The sequence below is a fragment of the Carassius gibelio genome, chromosome B9, assembly GCF_023724105.1.
Source record: "Carassius gibelio isolate Cgi1373 ecotype wild population from Czech Republic chromosome B9, carGib1.2-hapl.c, whole genome shotgun sequence".
NCBI lineage: Eukaryota > Metazoa > Chordata > Actinopteri > Cypriniformes > Cyprinidae > Carassius > Carassius gibelio.
Window position 1 is genome coordinate 17,393,547 of NC_068404.1, and position 22,584 is coordinate 17,416,130.

The 22,584-nt window shown below is 38.6% G+C and overlaps 1 protein-coding gene across 4 annotated transcripts; it reads left to right on the forward strand.

Annotated features, from left to right (window-relative positions):
* The first annotated feature begins 283 nt into the window (after positions 1-283).
* Positions 284-20,819, forward strand: LOC127965120 (zinc finger MYM-type protein 2). 4 transcript variants are annotated; one of them, XM_052565705.1, is made up of 23 exons: positions 284-439; positions 2,954-3,779; positions 4,497-4,785; positions 4,913-5,078; positions 8,863-9,075; positions 9,598-9,745; positions 10,061-10,176; positions 10,317-10,439; positions 10,770-10,920; positions 11,128-11,300; positions 11,665-11,830; positions 11,913-11,944; positions 12,059-12,200; positions 12,296-12,423; positions 12,812-12,971; positions 13,419-13,556; positions 13,730-13,839; positions 14,026-14,203; positions 14,638-14,768; positions 17,263-17,377; positions 17,609-17,851; positions 18,021-18,156; positions 19,711-20,819. In XM_052565705.1, exons 1-23 carry the CDS (start codon positions 377-379, stop codon positions 19,895-19,897), a joined length of 4,134 nt encoding a protein of 1,377 aa, XP_052421665.1. In that variant the 5' UTR covers positions 284-376; the 3' UTR covers positions 19,898-20,819. The 4 variants fall into 4 exon arrangements, with proteins under 4 accessions (XP_052421665.1, XP_052421667.1, XP_052421666.1 ...); XM_052565707.1 differs by having other exon boundaries at positions 292-439; positions 12,071-12,200; XM_052565706.1 differs by having other exon boundaries at positions 439-552.
* Positions 20,820-22,584: the final 1,765 nt, after the last annotated feature.

Here is a 22,584-nt window from a genome sequence, read left to right on the forward strand (position 1 = left end):
ATGTGTTGTAAATGAACATTATTTAGCATACAAACGACAACATTTCAGGAACTGAATCGTAGCTATAATTTACGTAACTTGGACGCGTGAAATCAGAATAAAAACACTTTTAACATTCAAAAACGTAACAGAAGCATAAGGTGCCTTATGAAACGTTTTGTCACGCTGGGCGTTTATGGACCACGTAGTGTCATGGCGTAAAAAGAATCACCGAATCGTGTTTTTGAACCGACACTTTGATCGGAACTGTTCGAAAGAAACGATTCCTCTAAATGAGTCGGATTTCCCATAACCAGCGCGCGCACGGTCCCGTGTGAGTAGCGCGAAGAGCTCGTTTCTCCTCCCACGCGCCTGGAACGTCTGTACGTTTTCACGCATGCGCGGCAGGATTTATGTCAAGGCACAAAAGTGGCGCTCTATCGTATCCAGCTCTACTCCGGTAAGAATTTATCTGGCGTTTTGATGCAGAACTGCGCGTAATTGGACAAAGTTTTCACAACTATGTCCGCGGCGGAGCTCAAGCTGAGGAAACCATCTGGGTCACCTGTGTTTGTACGAGAGGGTAATTTAACGTGCAATTTTACCCCGCCTGAGATTTCCCCCCTCCGCCGTGGCAGGGTGCTGTTGCCTATGCTCTCGCGCATTGTTTCGCTCGCTCTCTAATGGCGGACATGAGGCAGTGCTACCCGCTGACTGAAGGGGGCAAGTGTTTTACCAATTAGTAAATATCGCTTGTTTTTGATGCTGAATACTAAATGTGCTTTTAGCCTATAGTTAAATGGACAAGCTTAGAATATGCAGTGAAACATTTGTGGCTAGTCACCTATAGGCGTTATAGTTGATGTTTCTTAACAGTATAGCGCCCCAGCAGGGCACCACGTGTATTGCCTTTTGATTACCAGGGGTAAACGCTCTTGGGTAACTTCAATTAAACCTTCACTCAAGAGTAACACCAGCAAGAAAACTCGGTTCTCGTAGAAATCTTAAAGGGAGTCATAAATATAAGCAAAAATGGACATATTTTCTGTATTAATGTGCTAAAAGTGTTTTCTATGGCTGTAATCGCAAGATTCGCAATTGGTCGCAGTGTTCTATTTGTGTTATTACTCACAAAATGCGTGACCTTACGCATCTATTCGAATACGTGAAATTCAAATGTATTTTCCCTCCAATTTTCTCGAGGGGATTATTTGGCGATAACTACTTCTGACAATTTTTTTTTTCATTAAAATAACAATGGCGCAGTCTCGAAGGCTCTCCTCCCTCCAGTTCGCCGCTAATCCAATGGCTGCATGCGCCGGAGAGGCCAGGGGTGGGTGCACAAGCGGCACATGGGCCGGGGGTTTTGCGTGAAAAGAGACGGTTGAGGTAGATTGAGAGGCTCCTCCCGCTTGGGGGTCTCGCCTAGCAAGTTTGCGGCCCCGTTGGCCTTTGAGTTTCCTGAATATAATGAAAGCCTATGAAGCTTAGCGTGTTGACGTCGTCCGACGGTTGCCTTGACAGCGCACGGATCGCGGTCGGACGAGTGTGTTTGGATACGGAGGGTCCGGAGTCAAGGGCACGGCCTAGGGGTAAATGGTAGGAATAGCCCCCCAAATGAATTGATTATGTTGATAATTTACACAATTAGTGCAAAAGAAGTGCAGCTTTATGGGGCCATGCAACTGCGATGCGTTTTAGTGGGGACCTTTGGAAAACAGTTGCGTTGTTGCTCAGAATGCAGACTTGGCACGGGCATGGCGCATATGCATGTGATTATATCTCGTCTGAGAGGTGGATCAGTAACACTTTCCTCTCTCCAGCATCACGATCATGACATCAGCCTGTGGGAAAGCCCAGAGATTCAAAATGCTAACTTGTTTGTCACATCTATTTGAGCAGTGTTTTTGTATGTGCTGCTTGGCATTGCCTCTATAAGGAGTCTGTGCCGGCATTGCATCAACATTAGGATCTCCGCTGAAATGAGGCATTCAGTGACGAAGCCTGAGAATTTAGGGAGATACACTCCAAGCTCTGCATTGCAGTCAGATGTATTAAAGTTAAACCAAAAGTCTTTACAATGGATGGATTATCATAGCACATACAGATTTCCAAATGCAAAATTGTAGCACATTGATTTTTGTGTTCTACTGTGCATTATGGAGACTAAACTGTTGCAATCTACATTTGTCATCACTTTCTTCAGAGAGACCGAAAGATTCGATGCCAATATGTTTATTTTTTTATTTTTTTGATTGTACTTTAAAATAAATGTTGATTGACATTGATTTCATTTTTATCTGACAACAAAGATGGTAAAATGGTGTTTGTTGAGCTCTATGTGGAAAGCCTAAGCAGGACATGTGAGTTACTTTTCATTTACTGGCCTGTGAGTAATTTGGGTTGCTTAGTGATGATCATTTTATGATTATGGTCATGGATACTTGGCTCAATGGTTAATTTGAAGTTTTAAAAAACATGAATACTATTAATAATGATAATAATGTGATTGTTCAAAATATTGTTCCATCTTGCATTTCAGAATTTAAAGTTCCAAATAATTTTTACTTTATTGTTTTTCCATAATTGGAAGTTCTTAAATCATTTATAATAATTTGCTATTCCAAATTGTTCACTTTCTAGCTTTTTGGAATTAAAAACTCCAAATCTACATTTTCAAATAATTTTCACTTTATTGCATATATGAATTTGAAGTTCCACATTGTTTTCACATTCTTACATTTAGAATTTAAACTTCTAACCACTTATTTTAGACATCCTTTATTGTAATTTGATCTTGTTATAACAAAATGAGACTGACTAGTCTGTAGCCGGATTGGTCATATTTTGTTTGATCTTTACGAAATAAAGGGATTATTAATCAGCAAGCCAATTTTTTTTTTCTATTCATCATTCATGGCTCTTTTTTTGCTTCCTCGGGTAATTGTTGAACTCATTGTATTTGTGTCAACAGGTGGTTACCCAAGCAATGGATGGAGATTTGGAAGCCAGGGCAGATGTTGAGGAGGCAGGTACAGTCACCGGGGAGGAGGAGGAGGGGGAAGGACATATGGAAACCACACCCAGAACAGAGCAGACTCCATCTGCAGAAGAGCCACAGACAGTACCAGACCTGCCCAAGGCCTCAGAAGACAATGATGATGATGTAGTATTGGTGGAAGAGCCTCCTGTTCACTCTCAGGGGAGAGTCCAGCCCCCCAGTCCCACACCTGCAGATACCCTCACTGCTGCCAAAGACTGTGCGGAGTCGTCGACCACAGCAATAGCTTCCTCAAAGGCACCCAGTCCTCCTGCCTCTGCAGCTACGGCCAAAAGCCAGAGCGAGCCAATTGTTATCGACGACGAGGAAGATTCGGAGCTCAAGGTTGCTGCTGCTTCCTCATTGCTGCCTCCAGAGGCCAAGAATGTCCTGAGCAGCACGGAGCCTGATTCTGAAATCAAAATCTCTAGCGTTACCACGCTGGGAACAGACTCTTCGGGGGTTGACATGGCAACTTCAACAGCTACGCCACTGGTGTTGTGTGCTCAAGAGGATATAAACCTCATGATCACGAACGTGACATCGCTGAAAGGCGAGGGCGGTCCAGCGGCCGCCGGGTTGGATGGTTTGGAGGGAGCTGAGAATGGTCTGCAGATCAGCAGTTCATTCAGCCTGAACCCAGAGGCCCAGCAGAACCAGGGTACAGCCAGCAGACCTTCACCCACTTTCAACCCGGGACGCATTGGTGCTGCAAGCCAGCCTGTGCAGAATGGAGAAACAGGGACACACCAAAGATCTGGTAATTCATCCTCATGTATCTGCTTTGTCATCCTTTGCACAAAATACATGTACTGTGGCCCTATGAAATGTTATATTTTTTCCCCAAATTAATTTTTTTCTGTTTAAATTTTTCTGCATGAATTTTTTTTCCTCTAAGCTCTGTTTTAATGGTTTAATTAGATTTTATTAATCAAAAAACATGTCTAATTAATTAAAATCATGAAACTTACTATATTAAACAACAATTGATTAAAAATTCAAGTAAAAATGAAGTTGTTTAAAATCACTGTGTTACATAAGCAGTGACTGATCTTTTCTTTCGTATTGTGTAAACAGTGTTACTGTATTTTGAATAAGGAAAAATATGGGACAGGTACTTGGTCCTATACATTGGTTGTTGATTGGTTTTTGAGATGGGTGTTGCACTTAAAAATGGATGCAGATGAGCACAAGCTTGTAGGCAAGCTCCTTTATACATGATCAGAAGAGAAGTGTGTTTTCAAAGGTCCAGTTATGACATTTTGATTAAACAATTAGGTCAGAAAAAAAGAAATGAAACGTATGCTGATGAATTTATAGATGAAATCTGTAATATGCATTTAGAAAATGAATCCATTCATGTGCTTATTTTACTGTAGTGTATGGTTGTATTTTTTGTTACCAAGATTCACAAACCAGAAGGTTTTGTGGTGGTCTTGTCATAACATGAGATTTAAATCCTTTTTTGCTTCTTTAGATTCATGGATCTCCCAGTCGGCCTCTTTTCCCCGTAACCAGAAGCAGCCTGGAGTGGATTCGCCATCTCCTGCTGCTCCTCTTCCCAAACCACCCTGCCAGTCGTCCTCAGGATCCCAGCAGCCGCAACGCACCATGAAAGTCACATGCGCCAACTGTAAGAAGCCTTTGAAGAAAGGCCAGACTGCGTACCAGCGCAAGGGCTCGTCCCACCTGTTCTGTTCGACAACCTGCCTGTCTGCCTTCTCCCACAAGCCAGCTCCCAAGAAGAGCTGTACTATGTGCAAGAAGTACGACTTTTAAAATGAGTTTTGAGAAAGTGCCAACTTAACCACTCTTGTTTGTACAAACTCAGTTTGATGTTTGTTTTCTCTCTCTCTCTCATTCTCTTTTGTCTTTCATTTTTCTCCCAATCAGAGACATTACCAATATGAAAGGTGGCACCATAGTGGCCCAGGTGGACTCCAGTGAATCATTTCAGGAGTTCTGTAGCACAGGCTGCTTGGCAGCTTATGAAAACAAACAGAATCCTCAAAAGAACCAGCTCAAAACAAAGTGCACCGTCTGTGGAAAGCTCACTGAGGTCAGACGATTTACATTCTGCTATACTTTTGATTTTATTTGAATTTCTCATACAGTCATATTATCCAGCTGCAAACTATATGCCGTGTCTCCACCGAAATTACCCAGAACACCTGTACCAGGGACTTATTTTCCCCCAGACCTGTTGCTTTCTACGTTTCCACTGCAGTCTAAAGTACCATGAAGATTAATCCACTAGTCTGGTGACGTAGGTCTGTGCGCGTTTCTAATTACAAAGTACACAAATTTCAACTTGCATCCTCGATAGTTCAAACTTTGCGCATTCGACTCGGGAGTGTGATGTGCGCGACAACGCAAATCTGGTAATTCTGCAAACATCAAGGTACTTGATAACATCAGTCAGCTCTCCTTGGCTACAGCAATTTTCCTCAATGTACTTTTTACAAAAAAAATGAAATCAGGTATCAAATACCACTGCTTCCTTTCATTTTCATTTAAACAAAATAATAGTTGCAGAAATTTACTTATTTCAGGGAAATGTGTATATATCCAGCATATAGATATATTTAACATAAAGATAAATTGAATCAGACCAAAGATTACCTGTTGGATTGACCCCCAAAAAAATATATTTTATGTTTAACCACTAAAGAGACATCCGAGCCAGCTGCACACATCAGAAGGTCTAGCAGAGGTGAGGCTGGTTCTCGGCGGATACATGAGGACTGAGCTCACGTCTCCGAAATCAGCGAAACACAACTTTATAAATAAACCACAGATTTGAGTTTTAAACAACTACATTACAACTACACCTGAAATACTTTTAAAACTAAATTTCATGACACAATAACAATAATATTTCATGCATTTTTAGCGCCCAAGTCCCGCCCCCGAAAGTTCCGGACCTTTGAAATTGTACTACCTCACAAACAGGGACCTTCTGAGGGGCAATTGTTTTTATCCGGAACTTTATTTAGTTCCTGGTTCCTGCGGTGGAAACACACAAAGTCTCAGGCCAAAGTCCCTAGTTCCTGGGTAAAGTTCCTTCGGTGAAAACACGGCTTATGTCTGCAAAGTATTTCCCTTGATTTTGTCAAACATTTGTTTGACTTACAGATATCTTCTATAAGAAATATTGTTTAGCCTGGTTTAGCTTATAAGATGTTAAGCAGATTGCCAATTCAGAAATCCAGGGGCCTGTACCATGAAGCTGGCTAGCCAGGTATGTTTTAGTTTAGTTTGCACCAATCCTTGGTTTTAGGTACCATGAAAGTGGCTTGGCTTTTAGTGGTGTTGGAGATCTCAAACTGAAATTTGACCAATCAGCTTAAAGCAAAGTGACACATCATTGACACAATAAAGCCACTCCCTCAGTTTCTCTTACTCCAAATTAAACCACTCTACATAATAAAACATTTTTAAAGATAGAATTGTTTGATTTTCAGAGGTGATTCTTTTTTTATCATTATTTGATGTGATTTATATATTTGTTATACCCTTAATCCATTACACAAGATAGATTAGTTTAATGGTAATTATTAAGCTTTTATTTTTTATTAATATAAACATAGATAATATGAAACATACGTAATTAAATTTTAAAATCAATAGCTTTAAACATGACTACATATGAGTTTAGATTAAGTGTTTTATATCTATAAATATGATCAACTCCATAAACTAACTTCACCACTTTAACTTGCACTTATATGGCAAGATGTTTTCTTTAAGTTTCCCTCTTAAATGGAAAGATCATGTAAATGTGTTTAAATTCTTTATCTTGTTCAATCTTTAAATTTTTGGTAGTGAATCTCTCACAAGAAGTAAATCACAATTTCAAGGCATGTATATTGGCTGTGTGTATGAATCATATTTCAAAACTGTTTGAATGTATTTATTTAGTGTCTTAATGAAGTTGGCAGTGAATGAACATTTGTCTGTTTCCTAAATGTTACAGATTTTTTTAAATTTAATTTTTTGTTTTGACCCTGTAATGTCATGACTGGACCTCTGTTTGAAAATGACAGATCATTATAATTACTTAAACCACGCTCTTACAATCATCTGAAATGCCCACATCTCCAAAGAACAACCGAGTGTTTGTGCACCCCTTTATTTTTTTATAATAGTAATAGTAATGGTAATATGCCTGTACACTGTAATTTACAAATCCTACTAGGAAAGCTTTTATCATTAATAATTAATCTTGTTAAATGTAGTGGTTGTCTGATATTGTTTTTTTTGACTGCCTATATCTTGGAAAGCAGGAGGTTGTTATAGCTGATATAATGATTTGTATTATTTTATATTTAAGAAATTTGAAATCATGTGACAATGGATTAAAAAATAAATGTAAAAAATAAACATACTTTAGATGAAAACGTATTTTTCACAAATACATAAATATTTAATAAAAGTATAATTTAAAAGAAAGTAAACATTGTAACCAACAGGGCACTCAGTATTTTGGGAAGTTTGTGTGCATTGGGAATCATATTTTTCAAATAAAGCCAGGGTAACTCTCATTTTACATACAGAGCACAGTGAAAATGACATGAATATTACAGTGGGCAGATGCATAAAGCGTAGCATAATTTTAAATCACGAGTTTAAAGTTTAAAACGTTCAATTCACATGGACCGAATCTCACGCAGAGAATACGTGATCATTCTGGATAAAAATGCACACTTCACAAGATCACACAGCTGGATTCGATTAAGTTTGCTGAGTTTGTAAAATTAAATATTCATTAGCAAAGATTTGTTTAAATTATATAAATGCTTATTTGCTGACGACAAACAACAAAGTATTATAATGTTTGCCTTTCCATTACTAATAATATAAAGGCAATCATTATAATACTTTATGTATACATTAACTCCTTTGTTTAACCGTTCTATCTGATTATTGGACTTCTATCTGTATTAGACAAAACTGTTAACTACGACAGTAAACGAGAGGGTGTGAGCACTGTGTGCGCTCAGGTGCTGCCTTTCTCAGTGCCGTCAAATAAAAGGTCTGGTACCACATTGGCCAAGTGGAAAAACTTATCGGCTCATGCCGATATTTGAAAAAAAGCCAAATATTGACCAATATATTGGCCTTGCCGATATGTGTTGACCACTAGTTACATGGTGTTCGTCTAGTAGGCCTAACATAAGAGCTGCACCGGTGATGGCTGAATGGCAGACATTGTGAACTGGGTGATGATAGTGAATTAATGAATTCTATGGTGAAGGCTCACTTAAATATTTTTTATTTGAATATTAAATGACTGTGACATGATAGTGCTGGATTATTATAAAGTCAGCTAGGTTGTGTATGCTGCAAATGATGCAATCTGCTTTATCCTGATGGTATTATGTAGATAAATTTGTTGTTTATATTGTATTAGAGCTTGTTCGCCTAAACAAGTTTTAATCACAGTAGAGCACTGGACTCTTGCATTTGGATATGCTTCCATTAAGGAAGGAAGCTCAGAATCAGTGCACATTCAATGCATCTGTAATACAAGTTCATTGTGCCTGGATGAAAAACCCAAGTACTGTCATTTTCACCCACTTTTCATTGGTGTCCATTGTTGAATATCATTTTTGAGCACTATCACGCCTCCAGCCTTGTAGCCACGGATACTGCCATCATTGACTGTATTTATGGTGTATCCATGCTGATCACCTTGGTGAACACAGCAGTGAACATTACACCAATTTAGTAGTCAATGTATTGATTTTATAATGTTATGCAAATCTATTACTTGAATACAATGCATTTTTTTATTTATCTAAGATATTTTTTTTTAATGTATCTTTTTGTATCTTCTCCAGATTCGACATGAGGTGAGCTTTAAGAATGTGACCCACAAGATCTGCAGTGACGCGTGCTTTAATCGTTACCGTATGGCTAACGGGCTCATCATGAACTGCTGCGAACAGTGTGGGAACTACCTGCCTAGTCGTGCAACAGCAAACCACTTTTTACTCATCGATGGTCAGCAGAAACGCTTTTGCTGTCAAAATTGCATCAGGGACTATAAACAGGTCAGTGTTTGTGTTTAGTTCACATCTCACAGTGATGTCTGTTAGCACGCTTTAGTAGTAAAAATCCAATTGCTACAATAACTCTATATATATATATATATATATATATATATATATATATATATATATATATATATATATATATATTATTTTATTTTTTTTTTTACTCAATACTGTAGTATTCATATTTATAGCAATCCGAATGTCTTCACTTTGTACTCAAATGCATGTTGTAAGTGAGCTAAACTCAGAGCAGAGATGCATTTGTGTGGAGCAGCTCTGGGACGCTGGCTCATGAGCTGCACACATGTAAATGAACACAGTGGAGCGATTCACTCTGGAAAACGCAGCATCTTTTTTAATTAAATCCCAGGCTTTGTGACTTGATTATTTCACTAAGCCATTTTACCATTTCGATTTTATTTTGATCAATCGTACAGATCTAGTTTTGATGATGTGTTTTAGTGATTACTCTAAATTATTATTATAATTATTATTATTTTTATTTATTTTTTACCACAGACTCATGGGAAGATAGTGCAGTGTAGTGGCTGTAAGGTGATGTGCAGATCATTTGATGCCACTCAGTGTATTGGGTCAAATGGAGCCATGGAGTCTTACTGCACCACAGCCTGTATGACAAAGAGCAAATTTGCAGCTGCTGCACAGAGTGAGTAGATAATCACAACCCAGAGCTAATGCTGTCACTCTCACTTCATGGGTGCCATACGGCCTACTTTTGTGTTTTCCTAATGCCTACATTTGATGTGGTTTCATAACATGTTGAATATGCAAAATGTTGTCCTTATTTGTTGTGCAGTACGTAAAGTGTACATAATGTCGATATTAGATCATTTCGCTGGGAATTTGATTCCTGCTTTAAGACTTGTACCTATTACAAACTCTGAGTCAGAGATTTGAGGTCAGGAGAACGGAGTATCTGTTATAAATGTCAGCTCATGTTTGATCTTGTTTGTATTTGTAGATTCTGAGCCCTCGTGCCACTTCTGTAAGAGAAATGCATTACCTCAGTACCAGGCAACTCTACCTGAAGGGAAGGTTTTGAGTTTCTGCAGTTCACAGTGTGTCACCAAGTTCCAGGTACTTCAGTTGCCTTTATTTCTGTAGAACCTTGAGTAGAAGAACTCAAGCTAGTAAATGCATTATTAAATCATAGGAATGTCTAAGTACAAAATGGTAATGTTCTGCTGGTGGCTTTATTATCCAAATGTCCCCTGCAGAATGCCACAATCCAAACATCAGCCAATGGGCAACTTCCTGCTTCAGCTTCTGAGAACATCCAGCTGAAATGTAACTACTGTCGTGGTTCCTTCAACCTGAAGCCAGAGATTCTGGAGTGGGAGGTGAGATCTCACACATACATTTCAACTAGCCCATTTAGTTTTTTAGATGTCAACCTTTAAATGAGTATTTCCCTCCAAATTAATTCAAAATCACTTTACAGATCATACAACAACATGGGATCACCATAAAAGTGCAAAAAAAGCATAAAAGACTTGAAAGATTTGGATGCAGAGGACACAGAAGTCCTATCTAAGCACTATTAAAGTAGTCCAAGTAAATGTAGTTGATGTTGATTTGATATTATGGTGTAATTAATTTTTGGACAAACTGTTCTTTTAAAGGATTTGAGTAGCCTAAGATTGAAGTGTGATTATATCTGATCCCTGCAGGATAAGGTGTATCAGTTCTGCAGTAAGACCTGTTGTGAGGACTACAAGAAGCTCCACTGCATAGTGACGCTCTGCGAATACTGCCAGGAAGAGAAGACTCTGCATGAGACTGTGAAGTTTTCGGGTTTGAAAAAACCCTTTTGTAGTGAAGGTCATTATTCTGTTCTGAATTTGTGTCAGAGTTTAACCGTACATTGTCCTGTGATTAAATCTACTGCTGTTCACATCATGACATGTTGTGATTTTATCTTTTGGGTATGACGGACAATATTCTAGTGAATTTGGTATATTAAACTTTACTACATTCATCCGTCATGACAGGAGTGATATTTCAGGCAGTGTTTTTCTCGCTCTGCAGGTTGTAAGTTACTGTTCAAGCAGGATTTCGCCAGGCGTCTGGGCCTGAAGTGTGTCACTTGCAACCACTGCACCCAGATGTGTAAGAAATCTCTTACCAAACAAATAGACGGAGTCAGCAGGGACTTCTGCAGTGAGATGTGTGCTAAAAAGTTTCACGACTGGTACTACAAGGTACATTTATGTTCTTTTGATCATAACTTTAGGATCATGTGATCAAGGCCTGGTGGTGCTGCTTCTTCACAAACCACATGGGAGGCAGGGGACTGAGATATTTTATTAATTTGACAAAAATGGCCTCCTCTAGATTAAACCCACTCATTAAATGTGTGTCTATTATGAGGGATTACCTTGTATGTTATCAGAGATCCTGATTTTTTTTTATATATATATATATATATATATATATATATATATATATATATATATATATATATATATATATATATATATATATATTACTATTTCTTGTTATATTATTGGATCTAATCATCTGTGCTGCAGTACTTTGTAATCCCTGCATTTCCATGTCCACTAGGCGGCGCGCTGCGACTGCTGTAAGGTACAGGGGAACCTGACAGAGTCTGTGCAGTGGCGTGCAGAGATGAAGCATTTCTGTGACCAGCAGTGTCTTTTGCGCTTCTACTGCCAACAGAACGAGCCCAACATGGCCACGCAGAAAGGCCCAGAAAACACAGCTTTAGGTACAGTTTATAACCCGCTGCAGATATACGTGTCTGAATCATGCTCTCATGTTTACAATGAAATCCTTTGGTCCATTTACAGGGATTGGAGGAGCAACCCAAGCATCTAAGATGGTGAGGGTGCTGTCAGTTCTGACTGAATCATTGTTAAACACAAGAAGCTACAAATTGGCATGTTGCGTAGTCGTTTGGATTAACTCTAGTCCGTTCTTATTGTGACTGTTGCAGTTGTTTACTCAGGGGCCTGTATCGTATGCTGGGGGAGGGATCCTGAAGGATGTGAAAAATAAAGCTGTGCTCTGTAAGCCCCTCACTATGACCAAGGCCACCTACTGCAAACCCCACATGCAGAGCAAACTACTGCAGACAGGTGAGCACCTTCTGCTCTGTGATAGTAAAACTGCACAAATTTTTTCTGGAAAAGATGGAGGTTTATGTGCTTCTGTCTTTGCTAATCTTCCTCAGATGAGGCAGGTGCGGAGGGCTCAGGAAAGGAGTACGTACCTGTTCCAGTCCCTGTTCCCGTTTACGTCCCAGTTCCCATGAACCTCTATGCTCAGGCCACGCCCACTCCTATTGCAATACCTGTACCGGTAAGAGCTCGCTCACAGAATCAAAGTGTCACATTGTTTGTAATGGCAATATTTTTAGATTCATGTACATGTAGTTTCAGTTGAAAACAGTACAATTCATGGTCAAGTTGATTCATGAAAATGGTTCATAATGTGCATATAATATTATTTATTAATTCATGTTTTTCTTTTTATTAGTTTAAATTAAATGCATTATAAGTAAGTTTAATTATAACTTGTAATGCATTTTCTCTCTCTTTATACATTAATATTAATTTAATTGATGTGTTTTATTATTCTAATTATTTATTTTATTTTACTCATACATGAAAATGTTCTGAAAATACATGTCTACATGCCTTACCTCACAGAAATGACCTTCATTGCCTCAGTGTTTTGGTATTTTCAGGTGCCTGTGCCAGTGTTTCTACCAACCACGCTGCAGAACGCTGAGCAGATTTTGAAGACCATCAGTGAGCTCAAAGCCAAAGTCCCCTCTGACCCTCTGGAAGCTGATCTAATAGCGATGGCTGAAGTGATTGGACAAGATGACAAACCCAAATGCTCAAGTAAGAACATGTTAGGAGCTATCTACCTTTGACAGACTGAAGATGGTCTCTACATGTGTTTGTAACATCACTGCCTTCATCTCAGCAATTACCTACTGTTGGTTGTCATTTCCCAGCTTTGTGACACTCTCTAGTGCAGGGGTGTCAAACTCAAATCCTGGAGGGCCGGACCCCTGCAGAGTTTAGATTAAACCCTAATTAAACACAGCTGATGCAACTAATCAAGGACTTTCTTATTTAAAAACAACATGGTATGTGTGTGTGGGAGCAGGGTTGGTACAAAACTCTGCAGGACTCCGGCCCTCCAGGAATTGAGTTTGACACTCCTGCTCTAGTGTCAGTTTTACCCTTCTACTCTCAGAAGCCTGTGGTTCCCCTCCATTCACACTGCAACATTTTGAAATGATACAACATTTGTAAATCCCAAAACCTCCTCTCTTTTTCTAGATATCAAATGTGAAAAGAACAGTGGAGAAGTGAAGATGGAAAGTGTAAAACATGAAAATGGCAGTGGCAGCTCAGAAGAGGAGGAGGAAGAAGACAAGTATGAACCAGATTTGGATCTGGAGAAGGACCTGCCTCTTGGTACATTGACGCTAAAAGAATTAGCATTTTATTGCAAAAGATTAATGATCTTTTTATAATATTTTGCCTTTTGCAATCTTGACAATGCCTACGTTAAATAGTAAAAGTATATTTCTCTGTTAAACTCTCAGTAACCATACATAATAAAGAAGTGTTGCTGTGGTGTGTTTCAGCATCAGAGCCCATCCTGGTTGAGAGTCTGGATACAGACACACTTTTCTCATTGCCTCCAGTCCTGTCTGAGGAGAAAGAGAAGACGCCTCGGCCAAGAACCAGGAGGAGGGTAATGAACACATCTACCCCTATATCACTGCATCAATGCTGTCCTGTGATTAGAAAACCATTTGCTGTTCACATGCTGATGTGTCATGATTGTTGAGGTTCTATATGAGGCTTGTGGCGTCACAGAGGGTGATTTTTAACAATGATTTGTGTGTATGCTGATGTTTCTGATTTACTGTTGCTGCAGGGCCAGAAGAGACGGGCAGTAGAGGAAGAGTCTTCATCCTCATTATCCTCGTCACCAACCTCAGCTGCAGACAGCTCTTTCTCCTTGAGCACCAGATACGGCTTAAATGCATGGAGGAGATGGGCCACATCTGAAGCCTCACCGTCCAGCCAGTCCAAAGGAAAGGAGAGGAAACAAGGTATCAATGATCTTCTTACTAACTTTAATGAGTTAATTCAGTTTGATTTGTAAATTGTAATGCCAGATGGACCCAGAGCTATTTTCAAGCTTGGATGGTTTGTTGAGAGACTTTTGTTTGGTTTGGTTTGAATGTGCTCAATGATTATAACTTCACTGCTGTTCACATTCTGAAACAGTTTTGTTGATCTCTTTTGAGTTATGAGGGCACTTTTTTCCGTCCTTCTGAATTGAACATCAGACTTGTAAAAACAGGCTTTATATTGCAACAAATTGTATTATTTGGGATGCATTATCTTTTTTGTCCTTTTAAGGGGTCCTTTATCATGATTGTGTAAACAAAATCCTCAAGATAATCTTAAGTGTTTCTGTATGCTGTACTGGTGATGTTGTTTAAGGTGGGTTTTTTTGTGTATGTTTGTGTCTGTTAAACAGTTAGTCTCCTGTCCCTGAGCCCAGCCGAGCTGAATCAGTCTTTATCTCACTTTGTCAAAGAAGTGCGTCGGCCCAGTGGGGAGCGCTATACTCCAGACAGTCTCCTTTACCTCTGTCTCGGCATCCAGAAGGTGAGACTGTCTACAGCTTTTATTTACATGATTGTTGTCCATTAAAACTGTAAATGAGGATCCTTCGAGAGCAGATCCTCTTGATAAATGTATGGAGTAAACATTGAAATGTTGCACTTTTTAGTAAACCCCTGCATTTAAAATAAATGAATGCTTTGCTTATAAAAATCTTAATATAAATCCGTAAATAGTCATATATGCAGGCTTTTCTCCAGAGTAGGGCTATACCATTTTTGTTGAAAAAATACATTTAAAAATAAAACGCTAAAATCTATCATTTTAAATTCTAAACTACTACTAAAACTAAAATAAATTAAGAATTACAACATTAGTGTACAGTATGAACATTTACATTAATTTTAAGGATTGCTCAAATTTAATTTATTAAATTAGTGATTTTAAAGACACAATTTTAGAAGTATTAGATGATAAAGAATGTAAATGTAAAAATAAGTGTGAATAAGATTTCCAGGTGCTCTCATAAGAACCAGACAAGAAAAGCTTATGTGCACCTCTGCTAATATTCTACCAATATACAGTGTTGTTCAAAATAATAGCAGTACAATGTGACTAACCAGAATAATCAAGGTTTTTCGTATATTTTTTTATTGTTACGTGGCAAACAAGTTACCAGTAGGTTCAGTAGATTCTCAGAAAACAAATGAGACCCAGCATTCATGATATGCACGCTCTTAAGGCTGTGCAATTGGGCAATTAGTTGAATTAGTTGAAAGGGGTGTGTTCAAAAAAATAGCAGTGTGGCATTCAATCACTGAGGTCATCAATTTTGTGAAGAAACAGGTGTGAATCAGGTGGCCCCTATTTAAGGATGAAGCCAACACTTGTTGAACATGCATTTGAAAGCTGAGGAAAATGGGTCGTTCAAGACATTGTTCAGAAGAACAGCGTACTTTGATTAAAAAGTTGATTAGAGAGGGGAAAACCTATAAAGAGGTGCAAAAAATGATAGGCTGTTCAGCTAAAATGATCTCCAATGCCTTAAAATGGAGAGCAAAACCAGAGAGACGTGGAAGAAAACGGAAGACAACCATCAAAATGGATAGAAGAATAACCAGAATGGCAAAGGCTCAGCCAATGATCACCTCCAGGATGATCAAAGACAGTCTGGAGTTACCTGTAAGTACTGTGACAGTTAGAAGACGTCTGTGTGAAGCTAATCTATTTTCAAGAATCCCCCGCAAAGTCCCTCTGTTAAAAAAAAGGCATGTGCAGAAGAGGTTACAATTTGCCAAAGAACACATCAACTGGCCTAAAGAGAAATGGAGGAACATTTTGTGGACTGATGAGAGTAAAATTGTTCTTTTTGGGTCCAAGGGCCACAGGCAGTTTGTGAGAAGACCCCCAAACTCTGAATTCAAGCCACAGTACACAGTGAAGACAGTGAAGCATGGAGGTGCAAGCATCATGATATGGGCATGTTTCTCCTACTATGGTGTTGGGCCTATTTATCGCATACCAGGGATCATGGATTAGTTTGCATATGTTAAAATACTTGAAGAGGTCATGTTGCCCTATGCTGAAGAGGACATGCCCTTGAAATGGTTGTTTCAACAAGACAATGACCCAAAACACACTAGTAAACGGGCAAAGTCTTGGTTCCAAACCAACAAAATTAATGTTATGGAGTGGCCAGCCCAATCTCCAGACCTTAATCCAATTGAGAACTTGTGGGGTGATATCAAAAATGCTGTTTCTGAAGCAAAACCAAGAAATGTGAATGAATTGTGGAATGTTGTTAAAGAATCATGGAGTGGAATAACAGCTGAGAGGTGCCACAAGTTGGTTGACTCCATGCCACACAGATGTCAAGCAGTTTTAAAAAACTGTGGTCATACAACTAAATATTAGTTTAGTGATTCACAGGATTGCTAAATCCCAGAAAAAAAAAATGTTTGTACAAAATAGTTTTGAGTTTGTACAGTCAAAGGTAGACACTGCTATTTTTTTGAACACACCCCTTTCAACTAATTGCCCAACTGCACAGCCTTAAGAGCGTGCATATCATGAATGCTGGGTCTTGTTTGTTTTCTGACAATCTACTGAACCTACTGGTAACTTGTTTGCCACGTAGCAATAAAAAATATACTAAAAACCTTGATTATTCTGGTTAGTCACATTGTACTGCTATTATTTTGAACAATACTGTATTGGGTATCCAAACATCTTACTCCAGTTCAACATTAAAGTTCCTACCAATTGAAAAGGAGAACTAGAGGGTCCATGATTAAGTACTTAAGCTGTATTTAAAACTAAACTCTAATGCAAACTAGGTCTTCGCTTGAGCTGTCCTGGTCTAAGCAGTATCCAGTGATTATATCATTTGCTGTTCACATCCTGAAACATGCTGTTGATGCTTTTGCTATGAGGATACATCAGACTGCTTATTGGAGACTGACCAGTCACCTGTTATTAAAAGCATTTGTCTTGCAATCACAGTGTTGTATTGTTTTTGTTCGAATATTTTGTTTTGTAGCATTTACAAGATAAAGGAAGGACGGATGACCTCTTTGGTGACCCACAGTACCACATGTTTGGGGATGAACTGAACAAGCTCCTCAAAGACTGGCAACCCAGTGTCCTTCCTGATGGTAGAAGCACTAATATGTTTAAAAGTGTGAAGAGATTCAAGTAATGTGACTGACGTTTTGAAATGTCCAGTGATTATAACTTGCTGTTCACATTCTGAAGTGCTGTTGACTCAATCCAACTATGAGGACATTTCAAATAAATTATCTTTCTTTAGCATGATTTTGAATGTTGTCTAACTTTGTTTCTGATTCTAAATACCAGTTTGTAACTGTGAGTGGTTTTCTGTTGAGGTTCTCGGTGGGGTCGTGTTGAAGAGCAGCATCTCTGGAGCAGTGGGCAGATTGGGGAGCAGACGCCCTCTGTCCTGCTGAGATCTCTCCTTTATCTCAACACCAAATATTTTGGTCTTCGCACCACTGAACAGCACTTACGCCTCTCGTTTGGAAATGTCTACGGCCCAAGCAGTTCCAAAGTGCACAGCCACGAGACCACCGTCTGTATACGCATCCCCTCCATCTCACAGGAGCAGCACGGTGTGTTCATCTGAAGCATAAATGGCATCATTCAGACATTATTCATAAGTATTGCTTTTATTCTGCAACCTATTTTTATTGTCATGCTTTTGTGGATAGTAATACATTTCTGTTTGAGCTGTTTTGTATGTTCTGTACTCGATGATGAACCTTGTCTCTTTTTCCATAGAGCAATCAGGAAGTAAGAGGAGGCGGAAAGACGACTGTGACTCAAACTTTAAGACGGACAGTGATTCAGGAGGATCTGTTCACTGTCCTGTTAAGAAACATGAGTGCAGACTGTATGAGCTTTACCTTTCGAAGTGGTGAGTACTATATGTAAAAATGTATTGTGAAGAACTTGCATTTGAAGAACTTGATGTAAAAGATGTTTGCAGAGCCCCTGGCCAAGCACCAGCACTATTTTGGTTGGAAAGCGCAACCCAAGACCAGGGATGAAAATGAACTTTTTTTGGCTGGTGGATTTCAAAATCTACCAGCCACTCAAATGTTTTTACCAGCCACTTTCTTGTTTTTAACCAACAATATGTAACTGCATATGAAAATTAATACTATAAAATCTACAATACTTAAGCAGTTTATTTTATCTCAAGTCTCATGCAACCATTTTCGTACGCATTAATAATGTTGTATTTAATTCCAAAGGAAGGATTCACCAGTATAAGTGTGTTTTGTTTTTTGTTTTTTTTTGGTTGTTGTTGTTTTTTGTTTTTTGTGGTTGAGGGAACATGTGGGGAAAAGTCCCGTTCAACACTGTATCAATGAAATTTGACGCTGTCGACAAACGAACGCATGGCGTTTTTAATACAGCGTTTTTACGCGTCTTGTCACACCAGAGCTGTCAAACATGTGTAGCGATACAATGTTGTTTCTACTAACAAAAATGAACAGTCTAACAACTTACTAGCCACAGAGCTAACTTCTGAAAAAGTTCCTGAGGACTGGAAATAAAACGCATCCCCTGGACAGCAGTTATTAGACACTCGACCGATAATACTGTTTGTTAGTTTGCTTATTATGCCATTAAAAACAATAAGATAAACACAAACTGTCCATATAATCTAAAATGTTGCAGAATGCTGGAGGAGAATGAATTTACCGGGGTTTGACAGAGACGTGACAGTATGCGGAAACTTGTGAGCGATAACAAATTCAACTCTTCATGCAATCTTGTATATCAAGAGCGCGTGCTATAAAACGTACTGTAAATAACCAACAAATATTTCACTCCACCAGCGGCACTAACTTCAGCTGCAAACACTGTATTTGGAACAACGCCGCGGTTTTGAGCCCGGTTTACACTGCCTTTCTCCAATGAGATGCTTTGGATGATGTTACACTTTATTGCGTGTTGTACACACACGGGCTGGGTGAAACATTAAGCTATTTTTATTTACCCGCCACGGTGGCCGCTAGGTGAAGCGAGTTTACCCACCACAACACAAAATCACCCGCATTTGGCTGGTGGCAGGTGCTAATTTCCATCCCTGCCCAAGACCATGATTAGCTAATTCAAATTGTTCTGAACTAAGCAGTGTCCAATGATTATAACATTTGCTGTTCACATCCTGAAACATGGTGTTGACACTTGTAGTATGAGGACACACAAAACTGACTAGAAGGAGCTGTGCCTGTAATAATATCACATAAATTACTGTTCTCACTTCATTTTGTTATAATACTTTTAAATGTTTAAAACCTCTCAGCCAGCCTCTAAATATCATTTTGTTTTTTGTTTTTTTGGTCTGTGTTTTAAATTAGTCTTTTTGTTATCAGCCAGGTTTGTAATATCACTGAATCTCTGTTCCTGTAAATGGACCCAATGGGATCTGACATAATCTCTCTTCATCTTTTCCCAGCCCGGAGTCCGTGAGACAGAGGACAGATTTTTTGTACATGAAGCCAGAGGTCTCTGCTTCCTCGGACAGTCCACTGTGGTTCAGCTCGACGCCTTTAGAGAAGAGCGCTCTGGCGAGGCTCCTGACTCGAGTGCTGCTGGTCAGAGATATCTATAAGGACAGCCAGCACGAAGAGGAGGGAGTCTAGAGGCTGATGCACTTAAGACTTCTTACTATACTGTCATGAGCATCACAGACGAGCTGCTTTTCATGTTACCCTGTCATTCTCCCTTTAAACACACTGATCCCAAAACTGCTAAGAGATGATGTCCGGATGGATTTTGATATTGGTTGGGATTATGCTGATTCGGATCAGTCTTCCCAAAGACCCTAACCCTGAGGAGTTGAGGTTTTCTTGAGAAACTTGACCTACAGGATGCTGCTTTCTTCTTCTCTCCACTCCCCAAAACACACCCTTTTCTTCAATTTGTTGGAAACTTTGTTTCATGTAGCATTACATGTGAGGCCACTGTGGTCTGAAAATATTCAGATAGAAGACAGGAACTTTTGGTCCTGTGAAGTAATGGATTCAAGGAGGCATTTTATTTTTTTATTTTTTTTCTTCCTGCCCAACCAAGCCTTCTAAAGATAACATTTATTTATTACTGTTGATTGACGTCTGTAGAAGAGAGAGTCAAAGATGTTCTAACGGCAGGGCAGGGTGTGTGTGTTGGATGCTGTGCCATGTGTGCAATTTCTCTGGCCTTCCATTAAGAGCATTAAAACCTGCTGCAGCCCTGGACCTTTTTGTGTGATCGGTATGAGTGTGTTTGTGAATGTACGTGTCTCTTTTTCCCTCCCCTTTCTTGTTCTTTTGGAGTGGATTGGACAGGAGTTAGTGCTGCGCAGCCAATACGTTACTGGCATTGAACCTTTAAGTGTGAACAATCAAGTATATGAAATTTGACTTTGAATTTCATCTGCAGCATTACGCTGATTACACCGATAAGCAGAGACATTTAAACATTGTCTTAGAATTTGCTCTGTACCCTTCCTGGAGTCGAGAGTAATTTGAAGGATGTGCGTGTGCACAAAACTCATTAAACATTATGTTCAAAAAATGTAGCTTATGCAAGAGTAAAAGTGATTTATTTATAAGGCACAAAGTCGGTGGGGTTTGTTTTCATGGTTTTTACGGTCATTTCCTTGACCTTTTTTTTACCAATAAATTACAAGCTAATTCCTTGGTTTCATAATGGTTTACCTTAAGACCCTTTTAAAAATCTGATTAATTAGAACCATGAAATGTGATTTTTCAGCTTGCCTTCCATTGGACTGTAAGGGTTAGAAGTGTGTAACTTAAAAGATGTGAGTGAAGATGTTTTGTGCTTGTTAAGCCAAGCTCATCATTAGGTGTGTGGGGTTTTGAAAGTTATTACACTTTGGCACCTAATGCATCCTGCATAATTATTATTATTTTTTTAATGTAATTATTATTATTTTTATTTATTTTTATTTTTTTTGCAGTGAACATCAACAATAACTTAAACCATGCAGCTTTAAGAAAAAGTTCATGGAGAGGTGAAAAGATCCACTAGAGTAGTACATGGAATCATTTGTAATACCTTTCAATATTTTGAATATTCTTCACATTTTAATATAACGAATGTAAAGTTATAAAAAAAAGTAGTGTCCAAAAAGTTCTTCATAAAGAATTTTCCCCCCTCCACAATTTGTTTTAGGTTTGTGAAGACATTCAGACAGGGGAACAAATAATATTTGCCTCAAAAAGAAAAAAAAAAAATTATTTTGAAATTGAGTTTTTCCCATATCAAAATGCTCTTTCCTATGACAGCACAATATACAGTGAGCTGTATATTGATCACCCTATCAAGCTGTTCAGAAGTTCATTAAAAGCCCATTCACACCAAGAACGATAACTACAACAATAACTCTATTAGCGTCTACACCGATGCATGGTAACCTTCAGTTTATTATATACAATCGCACATTGAAGTTTTGTCATCTGCCGCTTTAAATGCTGAAGCTCTAAAGCAGCAATGGATTCTGATTTGTTGTTACTGTTTTTATTGTTCAGCTGAAAAAAAAAATTCTTCTGAAAGTGATTCCAGGGATATCGTTCCTCTCTGTCGTTATTCTTCTAGATGTGGTGTGGTGAACCCTATTCTCATATAATCAATAATAATTAGAGGGAAACGCCACCCCAAAATGAAAATTTTGTCATTAATTACTTTCCCCCCCCCCATGTCATTCCAAATCTGTAAAAGCTTAATTCGTCTTTGGAACTAAATTTAAGATATTTTGGATGAAAACTGGGAGGACTGTGCCATTGACTGCCAAGTGAGTTACACTGTTAAAGTCCAGAAAAGTATGAAAGACATAGAATAGTCCCATCTATTCAGCCGTGCCACAAGAATATGTTTTCTGCTTGTATTTTTGCCTTGATAAAAAAAAAAAAAAAAGAGGGTGTAAGCTGCTGGTGTTTAGCCCCTATTCTCCAAAATGGTGCTACAGTGATGTGGAGAGACACAGAGGCAACAAATTGTTGAATAAAGTCATTATTTTAATTTTTTCCATGTACAAAAATATTCTCGTTGCTTCATAAAGTTACAGTTGAAACGCTGATGGCAGATGGACTATTCTGAACAATGCTTGACAGACACAAGCCTCATGGTTTTCATCCAAAATATATTAAATTATGTTCCGAAGACAAACCAAGCTTTTATGGGTTTGGAACGACAGTAAGTGATTAATGACAAAATTTTCATTTTGGGGTGGAGTAACAGTTTAATAATTAGAGTGCTGCTTAAAACTTTAGTTATCAGCCTTTGTGAAAAAAAGCCCTTAAAGAGGTATTTCACTCAAAAATTTTAA